Source organism: Furipterus horrens, unplaced genomic scaffold, assembly GCF_987537825.1.
Source record: "Furipterus horrens unplaced genomic scaffold, mFurHor1.1.pri manual_scaffold_9, whole genome shotgun sequence".
Lineage (NCBI taxonomy): Eukaryota > Metazoa > Chordata > Mammalia > Chiroptera > Furipteridae > Furipterus > Furipterus horrens.
In genome coordinates this window covers 54,189,577-54,209,779 of record NW_028327179.1, presented here as the reverse complement: position 1 = coordinate 54,209,779, position 20,203 = coordinate 54,189,577, and the positions used below count along the sequence as shown (strand labels likewise).

The 20,203-nt window shown below is 39.6% G+C and overlaps 1 protein-coding gene across 1 annotated transcript in view; it reads right to left on the bottom strand.

Annotated features, from left to right (window-relative positions):
* Positions 1-20,203, bottom strand: part of PRKAR2B (protein kinase cAMP-dependent type II regulatory subunit beta) — a 118,293-nt gene that overhangs the window by 7,487 nt on the left and 90,603 nt on the right. The window contains exons 5-7 of the mRNA XM_090287338.1: positions 16,368-16,474; positions 13,339-13,492; positions 128-229 (exon numbers count right to left, since the gene is read on the bottom strand). Coding sequence (XP_090143464.1) covers positions 128-229; positions 13,339-13,492; positions 16,368-16,474 — 363 coding nt within the window. The remainder of the gene's footprint in view (positions 1-127; positions 230-13,338; positions 13,493-16,367; positions 16,475-20,203) is intronic.

The following is a 20,203-nucleotide window of genomic DNA, read 5'->3' as shown; positions in this document are numbered from 1 at the left end:
CATAATTAATCTTTCAAATGAAAATATCGATATATTTTTATTCAAAGAAACTTTTGTATAGAAGTAAATATTCCTAACAAAATACAGAAGTTTTTAAAGCAAAATAAAAGTATAAATATATACTTACTTCCAAAGATTTAAGAAATGGCAGTGACTCGATAAAACTTTCATACATTTTTCTCTTTTTGGCATTATTTTTTACAATTATTCTCCTGAAGGTTACCCTGTCCTAAGGCAGAATATCAAATACAAAGACAATTAAAAGGTAAATTTTCTGAGGAAAAAAGTTTTAAAAGATAGTTTCATTTCATTCCCTATAAGAAATAAACAATAACTGAAATTTTTGAAATAAAAGATTAACATTATTATATATTTAATGTAACTTATTTAAGATTTTTATTCAAGCATAAAATACAGAACCATATAAAATATTATTTTAAGTTTTTTAAAAGAAGCATCAGTTTATTTTTATTCAGAAGAGATATACTACTATGTATAACCCACGAGGTGGCACTGTTGCACCATTCTAAAAACTAGATACCAGTACCATATTCTTTTTCCTGCCTCAGTTTTGAGATATAATTGACCTATATAATATTGTGTAAGTTTAAAGTGCACAATGTGTTGATTTTATACACTTATACAATGTGAAATGACTTCCACAGTAGGGTTAGTTAAAGCCTCTATCACCTCACGTAATTGCCATTTCTCTTTTACGGTGAGAACATTTAAGATTTACTTTAGCAGCTTTCAAGTATATAATACAATATAGTTAACTATAATCAATATGCTGTACATTTGGTTGCAGAATTTATTCATCTTATAACAGAAAGTTTGTACCCTCTGACCAAATCTCTCCATTTCCCCTACCCATAGTCTCTGGCAACCACCACCGTATGCAGTTTCTATGACTTCTGACTAGCAACCAGTTTTTTCACCATGGATGATAGCCTAGAGTATTATAAAATCAATTTGGTAAGACATGACCAGAATTTTTTAATTGAGGTTTAACTGATATATAATATTAGTTTCAGTTGTACAACATGATTTAATTTTTGTATATGTTGCAAAATGATCACCACAATAAAGTTAACATCTGTTATTTTAAATAGTTACAAAAACTTTTTTCTTGTGATGAGAACATTTAAAATCTCTCAGCAACTTTATAATTGATTTTTAATTTTTCAATTACAGCTGACATACAATATTAGTTTCAGGTGTACACCTCAGTGATTAGACATTATATAACTAAGTGATCATCCTGGTAAATCTCATACCCATTGACATCAGTTATTAGAATATCATTAACTATATTCCCTGTGCTGTACTTTACACTTCCAACAACCAATTTGTACTTCTTAATCCCTTCAACATTTTCCCCCATTTTCCCCCAACCCCCTCCCAGCTGGCAAAATTCAAAACGTTCTCTGTATCTACGAGTCTTTTCTGTTCTGCTTGTTCACTTATTTTGTTTTTTAGATTCAATTGTTAGATATTCCATTGTTCATTTTTTTGATCTTTTGTTCTTCTTCTTAAAGACCCTTTAACATTTCATGTTAATACTGGTTTGGTAGTGATGAACTCCTTTTGCTTTTCTTGTCTGGAAAGCTTTTTATCTGTCTTTTGATTCTAAATGATAACTTTGCTGGGTAAAGTAATCTTGGTTGTAGGTTCTTGCTTTTCATCACTTTTGGACTATTCATTATTTCTTGCCAATCCCTTCTGGCCTGCAAAGTTTCTGCTCAGAAATCAGCTGAGTTTTATGGCAAATGTTGTAGGTAAATAACTGCTTTTCTCTTACCGCCTTTTAAGACTTTTTTTTTGTCTTTAATCTTTCACATTTTAATTATGATATCTCTTGATGTGGGTTTCTTTGGGTTCATCTTGTTTGAGACTGACTCTCTGTGCTTCCTGGACTTATATGTCTACTTCCTTCACCAGGTTAGGGATGTTTCCTGTTGTTTTTTCAAGTAGGTTTTCAATTTCTTGCTCTCTTCTCTGGCACCCTCATGATGCAAACACTGGTATGATTAAAGTTGTCCCAGAAGCTCCTTGCACTATCTTCATTTCCTTCCTTCCTTTCCTTTTCTCTCTCTCTCTCCACCTCTCTCCTTCTCTCTCTCTCCCCTTCCTTCCTTTCTTTCTTTCTCTTTTTTTGGGAAATCCCTTTTTCTTTTTGCTATTCTGATTGGATGTTTTTTTGCTTCCTTATATTCCAAATTGCCGATCTGCTTTTTTGGCCTCATCTATTCTACTATTGATTCCCTGTAAATTATTCTTTATTTCAGTTAGTGTATCCTTCATTTCAGACTGTTTCTTTTTTATAGTTTCCATGTTCTTTCTTATGCTGGTTGAGGTTCTCACTAAGTTCACTGAGCATCCATATATCTGGTGTTTTGAACTCTGCATATAGTAATTACTTGTCTCCATTTAGTTTTTTCTGGAGTTTTGTCCTTTTATTTAGGACATGTATCTTTCTTTCTTCATTTTGGTATCCTCCCTGTGTTTGTTTCTGTGTATTAGATAGAGCTGATGTGTCTCCTGGGCTTGGTCGAGTGGCCTAAGATAGTAGGTGTTCTGTAGGGTCCAGAGGCACAGCCTTCCCTGATCACCCAAGCTGAACACTCCAGGTGTCATCCATCCTCTACCCGGTGTGGGCTGTATACACCACCCTGTTGTAGTTGAGCCTTGATTGCTGTTGGCACATCAATTAAAGGGATTTACCCCCAGGCCAAATGGCTTCAAGGACTGGCTGTGACCACCAACCTCTCACCAGTGCGGATCAGTTGTGTAGGGGCCTATCCCATGAAGCAGGACTTACTTCAGCGGGCCTCTGGTGCCTGCTTGAGTCCACCTCTTTATGTATCACTTGTGAAGATGGTTGGGTGGTGCTTTGATGTGGCCTGAAGCTGTCCACCAGTGCGCTGACTCTGAGGTTCTGAGGTTTCCTGGGAGATGCAGGTCAAGGTCACCTGGCATGAGCTACAAAGCAATCTTCAGATGGCTGCTACTTGTGCTGGGGGAGGAGGTGTCTAGGTGAGGACAAGGTGTGAATCAAGGCTGGCTGCTACTAGTGCCAGGCCTGGGGCCATTTAGCAAGTTTCGGGTATGCTGAGGCCAGATGCTGCCTGTTTGAGAGATTTTAGGTAGTCTGAAACATGAGCCAAAATAGGCCATTCCTATGGAAAAACTACTGGAAACAGCTTGGGTGGGCCCAAAATTTGGGTGGGGTGGGGTCTCAGGGAATCACCAGGATGGACGAACAATGTGAGTCTGGTTGATGAAGACTCAGATATGATGCCCGCCTGCTGGTTTTTTGGAGGAGGGCTCATAAACAGAACAATGCCATCTGCCAGCACTTTTGTTTGGCAGAAAGCTCACCCCCCAACCCCCCAGCTCTCTCAATTCTAGACATTTCAGTTCCTCCCCATATGTCCCTGGTGCCTTTCGAGCTGCTGCCCCAATGCTGGAGCTCAGATTTAAAGTGTCTATGTAAATCAGTGTGCCTACCCTTTAAGAGGCACACCTGGGCCTCCAGAAGCCCTCTGTTTCACTCAACCACAATCCCCACTGGTTTTTAGAGCCTAAAGTTATGGGGACTTCTCTTCCTGGCACTGGAACCCAGGGATAGAGGGCCTGGTGTGGGGGCTGGGACCCCTTGCTCCACAGGGGGGACCTCCACAGCTGAGCTATCGCTTCTGATTTTTATCCATCACATATGGGTGTGGGACCAGCCTGCTTGCATCTCCCCTCCTACAAGTCTCCCAAGTGGCTTCTTTAATTCCCTAATTATAGGAGTTCTATTCAGCCAGATTTCAGGCGGTTCTGCAGTTTAGTTGTAATTCTGATGTGGTTTTAGGAGGATGCAAGCACTGCATTTACCTATGCCACCATCTTGACCTTAAATTAACAATTTTCAAATATACAATACAGTATTATTAACTATAGTCACCATGTTGTGCATTACATCCCCAGGACTTTTTATTTTATATAAGTGGAAGTTAGTACCTTTTGATCCCCTTCACAAGCCATGACCAGAATTTTTATTTAAAAAAAAGTAAAATGGAAAATAGTATTAATTCGTTTTAGTAGTCACTTTTAGCTATGTATTTATTTCAGTTATACACAAACACATACGTTTCCTGATGTGCTTTTTAATATAGCTTGCAGTAAAAAGAAATATGAGAAACACTATTAGAAAATACTTTATAATCATAAAAAGCAATTATAATGTAAAAGTTCTTGAAAAATTATTTTTGTCACATCCACATATCAGTCCTTTTAAAAATGTGCATAGCGAAAAAACAACTTTCTTCAGTAAAGTCTAATTTCAGTGTTTATTTCATGCTTATCATTTAAAAATGTTCCTATCTTTATACTACTTAACCTCAAAAATAAAGAACTCAATTAAGGAACTACAGAAATGTTAAATAACAAGCTCAAAAAATGGTTTTCCTGGAAGTTTTATTTTCAGAAAAATTCCTACAAAACATAATTGTAGTTCTCAGTAAAGAGCCCCCCACATTATACTAGTTTGGCATACCTTGAAAAATAATATCATTTTAATATTTTAAAAACTGGGGTATGTTCTTTAATTACTAAATTATTGTGTCAACACATTAAGGCTGAATTTAAATGAATTAGGAGAAAAATACCAGTGTGATTATGTCTCTAGAAAATTAAACATACTTTTTTCCAATTTAGTTTATTATAATTTTACAAGGGCTATAATTTGGACTTGTATTCTTAATTTTTTTAGAAAGAGAAAAATCTTATAAAGTGAAAAATATTGAAAAAATTACGAAGCTTGGCTCTGCATCAGAATCAGCTGAGTGTTAAGAAAAGGTTTTTGGGGTCCCAGACTTTAATGACTGAAAATCTCTGCATGTAGGGCTCAATAACCTATGTTTCATAAACACTCCTCAAGTGATTCTAGTATACAATCAGGTTTGGGAAGTAACTGTGAGGCCATTTTATGGACAGAGTTTATTGCAAAACTGAGAAGGCTGGAAATAGTTTAGTAATTTAGAAATAAGCTTTATGTCTCAAGAAAAATCTTCTATTAGTGGCCCATCTCTTCACACCCACTGTGACATAAATAAAATCCAGAATGTCCCATTTCAAATGTTTTCATCCTAGTTATTTCTTTTTTTTAAATATGCTTTATTGATTATGCTGTTACAGTTGTCCCAATTTATTTTCCCTTTGTTCCCCTCCACCCAGTGACACCCCTCCCTCCAGTTGTCCACCCATCCTTAGTCCATGCCCATTGGTTGTGCATATAGTTCTTCACAACATCTTCCTATCTACTTCACTCTCTCCCGCTATGCTTAATTCCTGTACCATCTCCCTCCCTTTCCCCACTTCCTCCTCCTTGCTGACCTCCACCTATAATGTTCCCCATACCTATAATTCTTTTCCCACTCTGTTGCCTACTTAGTTTGCCTTTGTTTTGGTTCCCTAGCTTCTGTTGTTGGTTGTGATACAGTTTTCATTTTAATGTTCATAGTTTTGATCCTCTTTCTCCTAAACCAATCCCTTTAACATTTCATTTAACAGTGGTTTGGATCTGATGAACTCCTTCAGTTTTATTTTGTCCTGGAAGCACTTTCTCTGCCCTTTTATTCTGAATGACAGCTTTGTTGGATAGAGTAATCTTGGTTGTAGGTTTCTGCTTTTCATTACTTTGAATATTTCTTGCCAGTCCCTTCTTGCCTGCAGAGTTTCTTTTGAGAAGTCAGCTGATAGTCTTATTGGGACCACTTGGTATGTAATTCTCTTCTTCTCTCTTGCTGCTTTTAAGATTCTCTCTTTATCCTTAATTTTTGACATTTTGATTATAATGTGTCTTGGTGTGGTTCTCCCTGGTTCCAGGTTTTTTGGAACTCTGTGCTTCCTGGACCTGTAAGTCTACTTCCTTCCCCAGGTTAGGGAAGTTCTGCTTTATTATTTTTTCACATAATTTTTCAATTTCTAGTTCTTCTTCACCTTCTGGCAACCCTATCATTCAGATGTTGACCCGCTTATAGCTGTCCCATAGGTTTCTGAGCCTCTCCTCATTTTCCTCACTTTTTGTTTCCTCTTTCTGCGTTGGTTGACTGTTTGTTCCTTCCCTATGTTCCGATTTTTTTATTTGATCCCTCGTTTTCCTTCCCTCACCACTAGTTTCGTATGTGTTTTGGTTCATTTCAGCAGGACTAGCCTTCATTCCTTCCCCATCTTGTTTAAGATCTGCTGTTAGGTCTGTAAGCATTTTTAATAAAGCTCTGAACTGTGCCTCAGAAAGATTTCCTATCTGCTGCATTGTTAGATTAGATATTTGCTGTCTGGTCAGCTGCATCACCGGGATCTCTATCATGATCTGTGCCATCCTGACAGTTTTGTGTTTACCTTTGCTTCTTGGGCAGGGCAGTCACAACTCCTACGCTATAGGGGGCGGAGCCCTGTGCACTCGTCACAACCAGGTGACCCATCTCACCATGCTGTGGCGTTTTCTGCAGAGGTGGGGGTCCAAGATGGATTCCTGCCATTCACTCTCTGCTGAGAGACCGTGAATCTCCTCTTCCGTCCCACCCCTCCAGGCCTCACAGTCCTAGGCAATGGAGGTCTGCCTTCCCCAGCTTTTGGCTGCTCCCCAGGCGCTTTTAGCCTCCCCTTAAATACAGGTGTCCATGCTTACTGCTGTCCTGCTGCTATCGCTGCTGCTGCTGCAGACAGCACAGCCCAACCTCTCCTTCCTGGCTTCACCCCTCCTACCTGTCCGGTCGAGCACCACTTCTCTATAACTTCATACATTGGACTTCCATTTATTTTCTGGAAATTCTGGTTATTTCTGGTTTTGCAGTAGTAGTATTCCTTCTTAGTTGTGGAGGGAGATGGAGCATGTCAGTCTAGGCCTCCATCTTGGCCGTAAGTCTCCTGTGTTTGTTTGCTTCCATGTCCCAGGCAGAGCTGTCGCTCCTATTTTGTTGTAAGGGGCAGAGCCTTAGGTATTCATCAGTAACCAGCGACCTGTTTCACCACGTTGTGGCGCTGTCTGGATGAGTATGTCTTCTTTTTATCTTTGTTTGCTGGACTTCCATGCACTTTGTTTTCTGGAACTTCTGGTTGTTTCTAATTTTGAGGTAGTTGTATTCCTTCTTAGTTGTGGAGGGAGATGCAGAGTGGCTGTCTAGGCCTTCATCTTGGCTGGAAGTCCCATCCTACTTATTTCAATAATTGCCTCTCTGAATCATCAGCATGGTCACGGTGATCGGTTACTTCTCTAAGGCTATTAGGCAACCCCATTCAGAAGGTTAATGTTTTTAATGATATCTTCCTTAAGTAACAACTCATGACAGACTCTAACTTTGCCCACCACTCTGATGACAAGCAAACACTTCCTATGGACCAGGTCTGCTCTTGGTTTGGAGTTTTTACTGTGGTGGGCTTTGGGTAGTCAAATCTTTGATAGCTCTTAAAACATTTCGGATAATAAGTTTTCCTCCACCAGCAACAATTCCAACTTTTCTTATACAATTTAAGAAGTGACTCATCACATTTTTTAATTAGTAGACAGTAATTGCCTGGTTCTAATAAGAAGAAATGTACACTACGTCTTATTTCTATATCAAGTGATATTTTATCAGCTGAATCTACTTTGCAGTGAAATGTGAAGTCCTGACTGAATAATTTGTAATTTCTGTACGTTGCCCCCCCCCCCAATGTCCTCGGAAATGAAATTAACACACTTTCTCTCAATTCAACCTTTCTCCCTTCCACAAAGTATTTGAGAGAAATAACCTCATAAATGCATGTCAAAACTATAGGGTGGACTATTTTCAATAATTAATTGAAATCAATCAATTGAAATCAATGCTGCTGAAAGCATGTTCTGCGTCCCAGCAGCACTAGTTGTCTCTTGGGAGCTTATGAGAAATGGAGTCACAGGCTTTATCCCAGACGCACTGAATCAAAATCTGCATTTTATTTTAATTTTTTAAATTATATCTTATTGATTATACTATTACAATTGTCCTGAGATTTCCCACCTTTGTCCCCTTCCACCCAGCACCCGCCATGCCCTCAGGCAATCCCCCCACCATTGTTCATGTCCATGGGTCATGCACATAAGTTCTTTGGCCACTCCATTTCCTATACTGTACTTTATATTTTATACCCCGATGGCCACTCTGTAACTACCTATTTGTATTTCTTTTTTTTTTGAGTATATTTTATTATGTTGTTATAGTAGTTCCAATTTTTTCCCCTTTGCTCCCCTCTGCCCAGTATCCCCCTTGCCTCCAGCAATCCCACCGCCTTTAGTTCATGTCCATGGGTTGTTCATATAAGTTCTTCGGCTTCACCCTTTTCTATATTATTCTTAACTTCCTCTATTTTGTACCAACCGATTATGCTTCTTAATCCCTGCACCATATCCCCATTTCTCACCCTCTCCCCTCCCAGCTGATAACCTGCCAAATGATCCTCATACCTATGATTCTGTTCCGATTCTGGTTTGCTTAGTTGGATTTTGTTTTTATTTTTTAGATTCAGTTGTTGATAGTTGTGAGTTTGTTGTCATTTTAGTGTTCATAGTTTTGATCTTCTTTTTCTTAAGTTCCTTTGACACTTCATATAATAATGGCTGGTGATGATGAACTCCTTTAGCTTTACCTTGTCAGGGAAGCACTTCATCTGCCCTTCCATTCTAAATGATAGCCTTGCTGGATAGAGTAATCCTGGTTGCAGGTGCCTCTCACCACATTGAATACTGCTTGACAGTCTCTTCCTGACTGCAAAGTGTCCTCTGAGAAATCAGCTGATAGTCCTATAGGCACCTCCCTGTAGGCAACTCTCTGCCTCTCTCTTGCTGGCCTCCAGAGCTCTCTCTTTATCTTTCACCTTTGGCATCTCAATCATGATGCATCCTGGTGTGGTCACCTCTGGGTCCAGCTCGCCCGGGACCCTCCGTGCTTCCCAGACCTGTATGTCCATTTCCTTCACAAAATTTGGAAGTTTTCCTCATGTTTCATTTCTTGCTTCCTCATTCTGCACTGGTTGGCTGTTTCTTTCTTCCTTATGTTCCAAATCATTGATTTGAACCCCGGTTTCCTTCCCTTCACCATTGGTTTTGTGGGGATTTTCCTTCGTTTCACTTAGTATAGCCTTCACTCCTTCTCTTATGCGTTTGCTGTCCTCAAGCATATCTGTCAAGCCTGTGAGCATCTTTATCACCAGTGTTTTCAATTCTGTGTCTGTTAGGTTGTCTATCTCCTCATCTGTTAGGTTTGCTATCTCCTCGTCACTTAGTTCTCCCACTGGAACCTTGATCCATTTCCCCTTTTGGGCGATACTTCTCTGTCTCCTCATTATGACAGGTTCCTGTATTTGCTTGCCTCCACGTCCCAGGTAGAGCTGTCGCTCCTGTTATGTTGTAAGGGGCAGAGCCTTAGGGATTTGTCAGTGCAGGGGAACCTGTTTCAACACGTTGTGGTGCTGTATGTGGGGGAGGGGTCTGAGAGGGAACAATGCCGCCTGCCCAGCACTCGCCCCTTTTCCAGGCACCCTCCCACTTCCACACTGCACTGGCGCCCCTCTAGCCGCTGCCCTGGCCATCATTCCCGGAGTGGGTGGGTCTGCAGAGGTTCTAGGACTGTGGTGGCCCTTTAAACAAGTGGACTCTGCTGAGAGACTGGCAGTTTCTGCCTCCGCCCAAACCCCCACTGGTCTGCACAGTCAGAAGCAATGAGGCTTGATTTTCCCTGGTGCTGGGACTATGAGCTGCAAGGCCCGGTGAGGAGCTGGGAGCGCTCCCCAGGTGTGCCTCCCAACTTTTTAAAACGTGTGACTGTGCTTTCTGCCAGCCTGCCACTGCCGCCGCCACCGCCACCACACTGCGTCCTCTCTGCCCCAACTCCACCCCTCCTATCTGTCTGGATGAATATTACTTCTTTATATCTTTGTTTTCTGGACTTCCATGTAGTTTAGTTTTCTGGAACTTCTGGTTGTTTCTAGTTTTGAGGTAGTTCTATTCCTCCTTAGTTGTGGAGGGAAACACAGCGTGTCTGTCTATGCCCCCATTATGGCCGGAAGTCTCCAAAATCCTTATTTGTATTTCTTAATTCCCCACCTCTTCACCCATTCCTCTATACTGCCCTCCCATTTGGCAACCATCAAAAATACTCTCTGTATCCATGATCTCTGTTCTTTTTTTTTTTTGTTGATAGATATGTATATTTGCCTTTTTATTGTTGATAGTTTTGATCTTCTTTTTCTTAAATAAGACCCTTTAATCTTTCATATAATAATGGTTTGGTGATGATGAACCCCTTTAGTTTATTTTTCTCTGGGAAGTTCTTTATCTTCCCTTCCATTCTAAATGACAGTTTTGCTGGGTAGAGCAATCTTGGCTGTAGTTCCCTGCTTTTCATGACTTTGAATATTTCTTGCCAATGCCTTATAGCCTGCAAAGTTTCTTTTGAGAAATCAGCTGATAGTCTTATGGGAACTCCCCTGTTGCTAACTAACTTCTTTTCTCTTGCTGCTTTTAAGAGTCTCTCTTTATCTTTAACCTATGGCATTTTAATTATGATGTGTCTTGGAATGGTGGCCTTTGCATCCATCTTCTTTGGGACTTTCTTTGCTTCCTGATATTGTAAGTCTACTTTCTTCACCAAATTAGGCAAGTTTTCTTTCATTGTTTTTCAAATAATTTCCAATTTCTTGCTCTTTCTCTTCTCCTTCTGGAACCCCTATGATTTGGATGTTGGACTCCTCAGCCACTAAATTTATCCCAGAGGCTGCTTACGCTACACTCATTATTTTGGATTTCTTTTTCTTCTTGTTCTAACTGGTTGTTTTTTGCTTCATTATGTTTCAAATCATAGATTTGATTCTCTGCTTCATCCACTCTACTGTTGTTTCCCTGAAAATTGTTATTTCAATTAGTGTGTCCTTCATTTCTGACTGGATCTTTTTTATGCTGCTGAGGCTCTCACTAAGTTCCTTAAGCATATTTACAACCAATATTTTGAACTCTGCATCTGACAGATTGCTTATCTCCATTTTACTTAGCTCTTTTACTGGAGTTTTGGTCTGTTCTTTCATTTGGGCCATATTTCTCTGTCTCTTCATTTTGGCAGCCTCCCTGTGTTTGTTTCTATGTATTGGGTAGAGCTGTTTTGACTCCGTGTCTTGGTAGTGTGACCTAATGTATTAGGTGTCCAATGGCACAGCCTCCTCTATCACCCAAGCTGGGTATTCAAGGTGTGCCCTTCATGTGGGATGAGTACACCCTCCTCCTGTAGTTGAGCCTTGATTGCTGTTGGCAGATCAATGGGAGGGATTCACCCAGGCCAGTCAGATGCAAGAATTGGCTGTGTCTACTTACCACCATCCTCAGCTCTCTGTGGAGGGTCAGCTGTGCAGGGCAAGGGTGAGGTTGCTCCAACATGGTCTGTAGCTGTCCCCTAGGTGTGCTGGCCCCGAGGTTTTCTGGGTGCTGCAGGCCAAGGTCAGCCCCAACCCGTGTTTTGCCCAGGGCCACCCTGCCTGAGCTATAAATAGCCATCTGAGATTGCTACTACTTGTGCTGGGCTTGGATATTCCCAGGCAAAACCAAGCTGTGAATATAGGCTGGCTACTGCTAGTGGTTGGCCAGTGGTTGGCCAGTGGTTGGCCAGGGGCTCACTGAGGCTAGCTGTTGCTAGTTTGAGAGGATTTAGGAAGTTGTGCAGTATGAGCCACGACCAGCCATTCATATGGAAAAGCAGCTTGGGTGGGTCCATGAGTTGGGTGGAGTCTCTGGGGATCTCCAAGGCAGGTCAAACAGTGTTAGCTAGGTTGATGGAGTCTCAGATATGGTACCAGCTTGCTGGTGTGGCTCTGTGTCGGGAGGGCTTAGAAAAGGGAGAATGGCCTCTGCTTGCCCTGATGCCAGACACTTCAGTTTTTCCCTTTTTGTCACTGGTGCCTTTCAAGCTGCTAGCCCAGTGCTGGAGCTCAGAGGGAGGGAGTCTGAGTAGGTGAGTCCATGTGTGGGTTCTTTAAGAGGAACTGCTCGGGTCTCCAGTAGTTTCTTTTACTGACTCAGTTCTCACTGGCTTTTATAGCCAGAAGTTGTGGGGACTTATTTTCATTGCACTGGAACCCTGGGCTGGGAACTCCTTTCTCCCAAGATATCCCTCCCAAATTCTTATCCACCGCATGTGGGTATGGGACCACCCAGTTCTGCATCTGTGTTCCTCCTACCAGTCTGGATGGATATGGTTTCTTCAATTCTGTAGTTGTCAGACTTCCATTCAATTCAATTCCTGATGGTTCTGAGTGATGGCTATTCTATGTTTTAGTTGTATTTCTGATGTGGTTGTGCGAAGAGGCAAGACATGTCTGCCTATGCCACCATCTTGACTGGAACTCCAGGATCTGCATTTTAACTAAATTTCAAGGTGATATGTATAAGAAGGACCAGCTTAAACACAGTCTTCCAGAATCAGTTTTACTAGTGCCTGTTACTCTGCATCCTGATATCATCTATGAAAAAAATCTTCCTTCTTCCCTTACTCAAATGTCTCCAGTCTAAACCAACTTTTAAGTCTTGTAGAAATACCACTATTAAGAAATTTATTTTGAAAAGCCAGGTCCCACCCTGGGAGAGTCTGATTAAATTGGTGTGTGGTGGGGCCTAGGCAAGAGGATTTTTTAACACCCCCAAGTAATTCTGATGTGCATCCAGGTGAGAGCCACCGGCATCAAGTATTTTTTTTCTACATAGCTGCTATTCAATGCAAGTTGTTACCAATCAATTTATACCCCACCAAAATCAGTTTATAATGGGTTCCTCAAACTCTAGTCTGCATTACAATCTCTTGGCAGGCTTGCTCAAATACAGATTGCTGGGCTCCATCTCCAAAGTTTCTGATTCAGCGGGCCCAAATCAGTAAGTAGGGCCCCAGATAAAGATGCTCCTGGTCAGGGGACCACATTTTGGGAGCCACAGATATAATAGTTAACACAGAAAGCTATCTCAGAAAATAGCACTGAAGGCTTTGGTTGTTTATCATGTAGCTGTTTGGTTATGGGTGAGTGAAGAAAGAGGACCATTTTGGATCTGAGTGTCTTTCCCAGGGCCAGTACATTAAGCACCTGACTTGACCGGGAAAAAAAAAAATGAAGATTTCATCCAGTACAGTCTTAGTGCCCAACATTTCAGCATCCAGTAGTTGCTTAATAAAATCCCCTTAGGCCTGATGATGATCCCAAGTAAATCCACCTATTGAACTAAAATACTAGATCTACCTGGCTTTTGTCAACACTTTTTTACAAATAATATTCAGTTCAAAGAAATAATTCACTCACCAAACCCCACAGAGCACCAGGAGAGGTAGCAGTGATTGTAGCTGCTCTCGGTGTATTGTACATTAAGGCCAGTTCACCAAAACTCCCACGATTATCATAGTTACCAACACATCTTCCAACACCATCACATTTTACATAAATATCAAATGTTCCTCTGTTGGACACAGGAAAAAGGTAAAAGTAATTCTAGCAAAATCTCATTACAATAAAACCTGATTTTAGAGAAAAGCCCTGTGCAATAAAATCTCATTCCAGCTTCCCTTTCCCCTCTGATGACAATAAGCAATAAAAGGGCATCAAGATGTGCCAGAGACACCATCTGATCCAGACAAGCATGAAGAGATCATCAATTGGCCTAAGGTGAGGACCATACATGTGCCTGCTGGGGAAAATGAGTCAAAACAATAAAAACTGGAGGTAATAAAATAAATGATAAAAAATATAACTAAGAGCAACCAAGCAGTATATGCATAGACAACCATCTGAAAGAATGTATATGAAAATGCTGACTGTAGTTATCTCTAAGCATAACAATACTGAGGAATCCAGAGACATTATCAAACTGAAGAGTTTTTATTTCTAAAAGGAACATGTATTACTCTTTAGATCAGGAGAAAATAACTTAAAAATATATATATATATATACACATATATATAACTACTTAAAAATATATATCTAACAATTTGGTTATCCATTACTATACAGTACTTGTGAGGATCCTTTATAATCTAAAGGAGGGACTAGCAAGCCGTGGCCCACACAGTGGCTGCCTGTTTTTGTAAATAGTTTTACCAGAACACAAACACACTGGTCTATGCATAATCTATAGCTGATTTGTGCTATAACAGCAGAGTTGAGTAGCTGCAACAGAGACCACATGGCCTGCAAAGCCTAAAAAATTGACATTATCTGGGCCTTTTCGATCAACCCCCAATCTAAGTAAAAACATAAAAAGTGGTAGAAATTCAGACTATCTGATCCTGGTATTTTTATAGTTTTTCTGTGCTTATCTTTTAATTGGAGTTCTTTTCCAAGGCAATTTTCATGCCACTGCACTACATATTGTCCAGATCCTATGTTTATTTATATGAACTACACTCTTCTTGTGGAGAACTGTCTTTCCATATATTATAGATTATCATAGAACATGGTTTCAAGGCTTGCTGAACCACCTGTGATGGCAAACAGAAGTTCTTTGGCTTTACCTTATTGGCTAAACCCTAACAAAGACAAAAAAGGGACTGCTTTTATTAAAAAATGGACTGTGAATGGTAAAAACACAATACAAGCAAAAACATAAGAAAACAGACAAAAATATTACTGAATAAGGAAGAGAATAATTGGCTTTTAATATAATTCACAGACAGGATGGCTGTTTCAAGGGTACCATCTAGAATTTTTTCATGAATAATTATTTTTCAAGCATAGATTAATTCTTCTATTTTATGCTATTTACACATTTGCACTAAAGCTAGTCTCTATATTTTCTACTTTGAGTAAGATAAAATATACAACAAATGTACTGATGAGAAGTAAAATGAGCTATAGTCCATCTGAAATCCCATGAGTCTAATATCTGTTAAAATACTGTGTGCTGCTTTTTTATATAGATCTCTTCCCTGATAATATTAGGCCTCAGGTATGGAAAGAACACAAATAGTGGCCAAGAAGACCTGCCTGCAGAGTTGGCTCTATACCAATCATCTGGGTAACCTTAACCTACTCCCATTACTTCTGCATGCCTGAGAGTTTTCACCTGTCAAGTGGGTAATTAGGATCTACCTGAAAAGGATGTACCACACACCAATGCAGGGGAATTATTATGGTCAAAATACCTACTAAAAGGAGATTAATTCTGTATAGTACTTGAGGTTCTCATATGTCCCTACAATTAAATACAATTAAACAGCTGAATAAATTTCTGAGGTGTTCTACTGATGAAAGTGGTCAATGATACCAAAACCATGACTTGAATTTACACATGAGATAACTGGTTCTATTCTGTTCTAGAATCAGAGTGCACCCGAACCCTGGCTACTGCCTTTGCAACAGCTCTGCAGGGTCAGCAGGGCATCTGGGATGAAGGAATAGAGGAATCAGTGAAAACCCTTGATTCAGAGAGCATGCACTATAGATTTATGCAAGATACCACCCACAGAGCCAAGATCAGGAAAGGAGGACTAAGCAGACAGATGGGGAGTAATTTTCCACAAGACTTCTGAGTTGAACATAGCTCTTATCCAGAGAAGCAAATGTAGTCCAATAAATCAGGCTGGGGATACCAAATGTCTCATACTTCAACATCACTTTACAGAACAGAAGAAATACCCAGTTCAGACTGCTCCCCTATTACAATTTTGGGACTCCTACCTAATTATCACTAAAAGCATACTTAAAGTATAAAGTGTTATTAAGTAAAGCACAACTTTAAGTTTTCTGAAATTAGATTTTTTCAATGTAGATGCATGCCTTCTTATTTTAATAAAATAATTTATAGTTTTTAAAAGGCCAATAAAACAACGCATAAACAACTTCTGGAAGGACACACAAACTACCACTCTGCTGACTACATAATGTTGAAGAAGCAGGGATGAGACTTTCTACCTTATGCCTCCTTTGATTTTTTAAACAATGAGCATGTTTTACTTTATAGCTTATAAAAAAAATTGTTTAAAAAGTGAAACACAGATTGAGATACACTGTGATTCAATATCCCAGGTACTGTATTATGCTTCTAATTCTCATTGTAATAGGCATCTATTACATACTAACGACCTGTCAAATAGAAGTTAACAAAAGAGAAGGTTCACAGTGACTGAGATGTACAGATTAAAATAACCAAAAATCATCAGTTCTTTTATAAACTATACCACTTTTCATGATCTAATAGGATTTCACTGCATGTATTCACAGCAGGTTTATAGTGCCTATTACTATAAACTATGTATTAATTTGCTATCATTATAACCATTGAAATTTTACCCAAAAGATTTGTTACATTTTAGTAGTGAAGTTATGCAAAACTTACCTATCGATTACATAGAAGTTGTCACCATCATCACCTTGATCAATTACATGTTCTCCTTCTTTAACTAATTTTTCAAACATGGCATCTAATACTTGAGACATCTGCTCCTGTTTTTTAAAAAGAAAAGATATAACCTTTATGTTTACCTAGAACATGTTTTGTTCAGTAACCATTAGTAGCTTTATATTTCTGTGAGCAAGTACAAAGAAATGGGATATCGTCATGCTATTAAGTCTTATAAAAAAAATACACGTCTTTCTGAAAACATACAAATGAGATGATTATATATTTACTTTCATATTCAGTATCTAAATGAAATTATAATTAGTCTACTTCAGAATATTTGCAGTTATCACCACTTTAACATAAAAACATTATCCACCAAACCACATATACCTTGTGAAATGTAATCTTAGCAACTAAAATGACCAGATTAAACAAAGAACTATTGCAAAAATCTTTTTAAAAATCTGTTTTTAAAACTTCCCTATTAGATCCAGGAAGTGCAGATCGTTCTAAGAAGCGCCAACAAACAATAGGAGTCACAAAAATGGGGAGACAGAGAAACAACCCCCCATCGAAAGGAAAGGTAGAGTCCCCAGAAAGAGTGCTAAATGAAATAGAGGGGAGCAAACTATCAGATATGGAATTGAAAGCATGGATTATGGAGAAGCTCAATGAGCTCAGCGGAAACTACAAAGAACTCCAGAAAAACTACACTGAACTCCAGAAGAACTATAAGGAACTTACTGAGAATTATACCAGCATCAAAAAGGACATGGAAGCTATCAATAAGAGCCAGGAGGAAATGAAGAATACGATCTCTGAATTGAAGAACACAGTAGAAGGAATTAAAAGCAGGCTAGAGGAAGCAGAAGATCGGATCAGCGAGCTGGAGGACAATGTAGACAAAAACTCCCAGACAGTGCAACGAAACGAAAAAAGACTGAACAAGACTGAAGAGGCTCTAAGACAGCTGCAGGACAACATGACAAGTAATAATATCCGTATCATAGGAATTCCAGAAGGAGAAGAAGAAGAGCAAGGAATAGAAAACCTCTTTGAAAAACTAATGACAGAAAACTTCCCTAACATGAACAAGACTGAAGAGGCTCTAAGACAGCTGCAGGACAACATGACAAGTAATAATATCCGTATCATAGGAATTCCAGAAGGAGAAGAAGAAGAGCAAGGAATAGAAAACCTCTTTGAAAAACTAATGACAGAAAACTTCCCTAACATGAGGAGAGAAAGAATCATGCAAGTCCAGGAAGCACAGAGGGTCCCAATGAAGATGAACCCCAACAGGCCCACTTCAAGACACATCATAATTAAAATAGCAACATTCAAAGACAGAGAATCCTAAAAGCAGCAAGAGAGAAACAACTAATAACATACAAGGGAGCTCCAATAAGGCTATCATCAGATTTCTCAGCAGAAACACTACAAGCCAGAAGGGAATGGCAAAATATGTTCCAAGTAATGAAAAACAAAGGCCTACAACCAAGAATACTCTACCCAGCAAGGCTCTCATTCAAAATGGAAGGTGAAATAAGGAGTTTCCAAGACAAAAGAAGGCTAAAAGAATACATCTCCACCAAACCAGCATTGCAAGAGATGCTAAAGGGTCTGCTTTAAGAAGATGAAGAAACAGAGAGAGACAGAGAGGAACATGAGTACAAAGGGGGAAAATGACAATGAATAAGTACTGAAAGAAAGAAGGAACTTCTACCATTTGCAACAACATGATTGGAACTAGAGAGAATTATGCTTAGCAAAATAAGCCAGGCAACAAAAGAAAATTACCTTATGCTATCACCTGTTACAGGAAACTAATGAACAACACAAACAAATGAGCAAAATTGAACCAGAGGTATGTAAACAAGGAATAAACTAACAGTAACAAAGGGGGAGATGGAGGGAGAGAAGTGGTAAGAAGGGGAAGGGTCTAGTCAAAGAACATGTATAAATGACCCATGGACATGGACAACTGGGTGGAGACTGAATGTGGAAGAAGGGGGGGCAGGGTGCAGGGAAGCAAGAGGGGGAAAAAAGTGAGACAACTGTAATGGAAAAACAAACAAACAGAAAAATTTTTAGTGGGGGAAAAAATAAAAATATAAAGAATAGAAATGCAAGTTCAGTGAATATTAGAAGGACAAGGATTTTCCTTCACATGTATATATTTTCTCCCTATCTGATCCCTCCAGAATTTGGCATTCTAAAGAAGTAAGTAATGACCTAAGTTTCTTTGCATAAAACTAATAAGACCAGTTGTTAATAGAGGTTTTTTGTTTTTTTTTTTTAACTAAGACTTCGAATGGAATGTCATGCCTAAAGGAGACATGCTTGGGCTTTGGTTGTTACCAAAAAGCCCTGAGCAACTGGGACTGACTTTCAAAGGTAATAAAAGTCCACGAGATAAAAGGCCTGGTACCTTGGATGGATGAGCGGTCCATAGCAATCTTTCCAGGGAAGGAATGAAGGTTGTTTTCCTGAAAGATGGCTAGAAGGGACCTTAAGGCACAATGGAAAACCAGGAGGACCTGGAAAAGACAGGTGTTTACAGGCAAGGCTGAATGCCAGGTATGTGGATCTGCTTCTGTGCCCTGAAGGGCAGACTGAAGGTCACCCTAAATGTTCCTTGCGTAAGTTCCAGCAAAGCAGAACTAAAGATCATAAGTGATCATTTGCTGCTCTTGTTGTGTTTATGCAAATGAACAAGATAAATTAAAAATGAACTTAATGCAGTCCCTTTATTGACAAGGAGGGTAATCTTAGGGAGAAAAATCACGATTCAAGGAAGATCACAATGCCCAGCGGTAGACTATAAAGTAGTGCAGCTAACCATCTTTAAAGTTTCTTTTCATTTAAAATTTGTTTTCATTTGAAAGTTAAACTATGTCTGTGGCATTATCAAAGATGTTTAATTTACAGGCAAGAAGAATGTCAAATGCCTTGCAACTGGATGTCTTTCTGATAAGACAGTCCTACAGATTTAGAGACTTGTATGTGGGTTATGTTACATAAATTAACATGTGTTTTCTGTTTTCAAAGGGCATAAGCCTACGACCTCATTACCTGAGTGATTGTCTGTATGTATAGGCCTCACTTAATCCTGTCTGCATTGCTGCCTCCTGAGACTCAATGGTTTGGCTGAACTAAGTGGCTGGGTTGGTGAAGAACGGGGTGGTCTGTGGTTTTCACTTTAAAACTGGTTTCTCTTTTCTATCCTAATGGCTTGGACAGAAAGAGCCCAGAGGACTGAGAGGGGGGAAACCTAAAATATTTCCCTCAGTCCAAACTAAGTATAATGGGCAAAAGGGTTTTGGACAGGTGAGATGTATCTGGCATACCTTCCTCCAAAGAAGCCCTTCTTTTCCCCAATGTGGGACATTGAAAAATTAATACCTGTCTTTTGTCATCTAGTGGTTACAGATTGAATGATGTCCTTTAACCCTGTTGCCCCCAGAATACAACAAGGATGCCAGCCTGTTAAACCAAGCATGCTGTTGTCCAGAGACAGCCAACCAACCTGGAGTCTGCATGATCTTTCCCCTTGTGGGAAGGCCACCCTCCCCTCCACACCCCCACTCTTATTAGGGATTTCTTGACCCAAGGGTAGGTAGGATGATGACCATGCCCAGCTTGAAGCAGCTAGAGGAGCTCGAGACCTTCGTCCATTGTCCTTTATAAGATTGTAAAGGGTTTTAAGTCTGAGAGGGAGGGATTGTTATTTTTTATTGTTAAAATATTTAACTAATTAATTAATTATTAAAAAAAAAGAAGAAGAATATATGAAAGGGTGAGGCAGGAGAGCTTGTATGTACGACCCA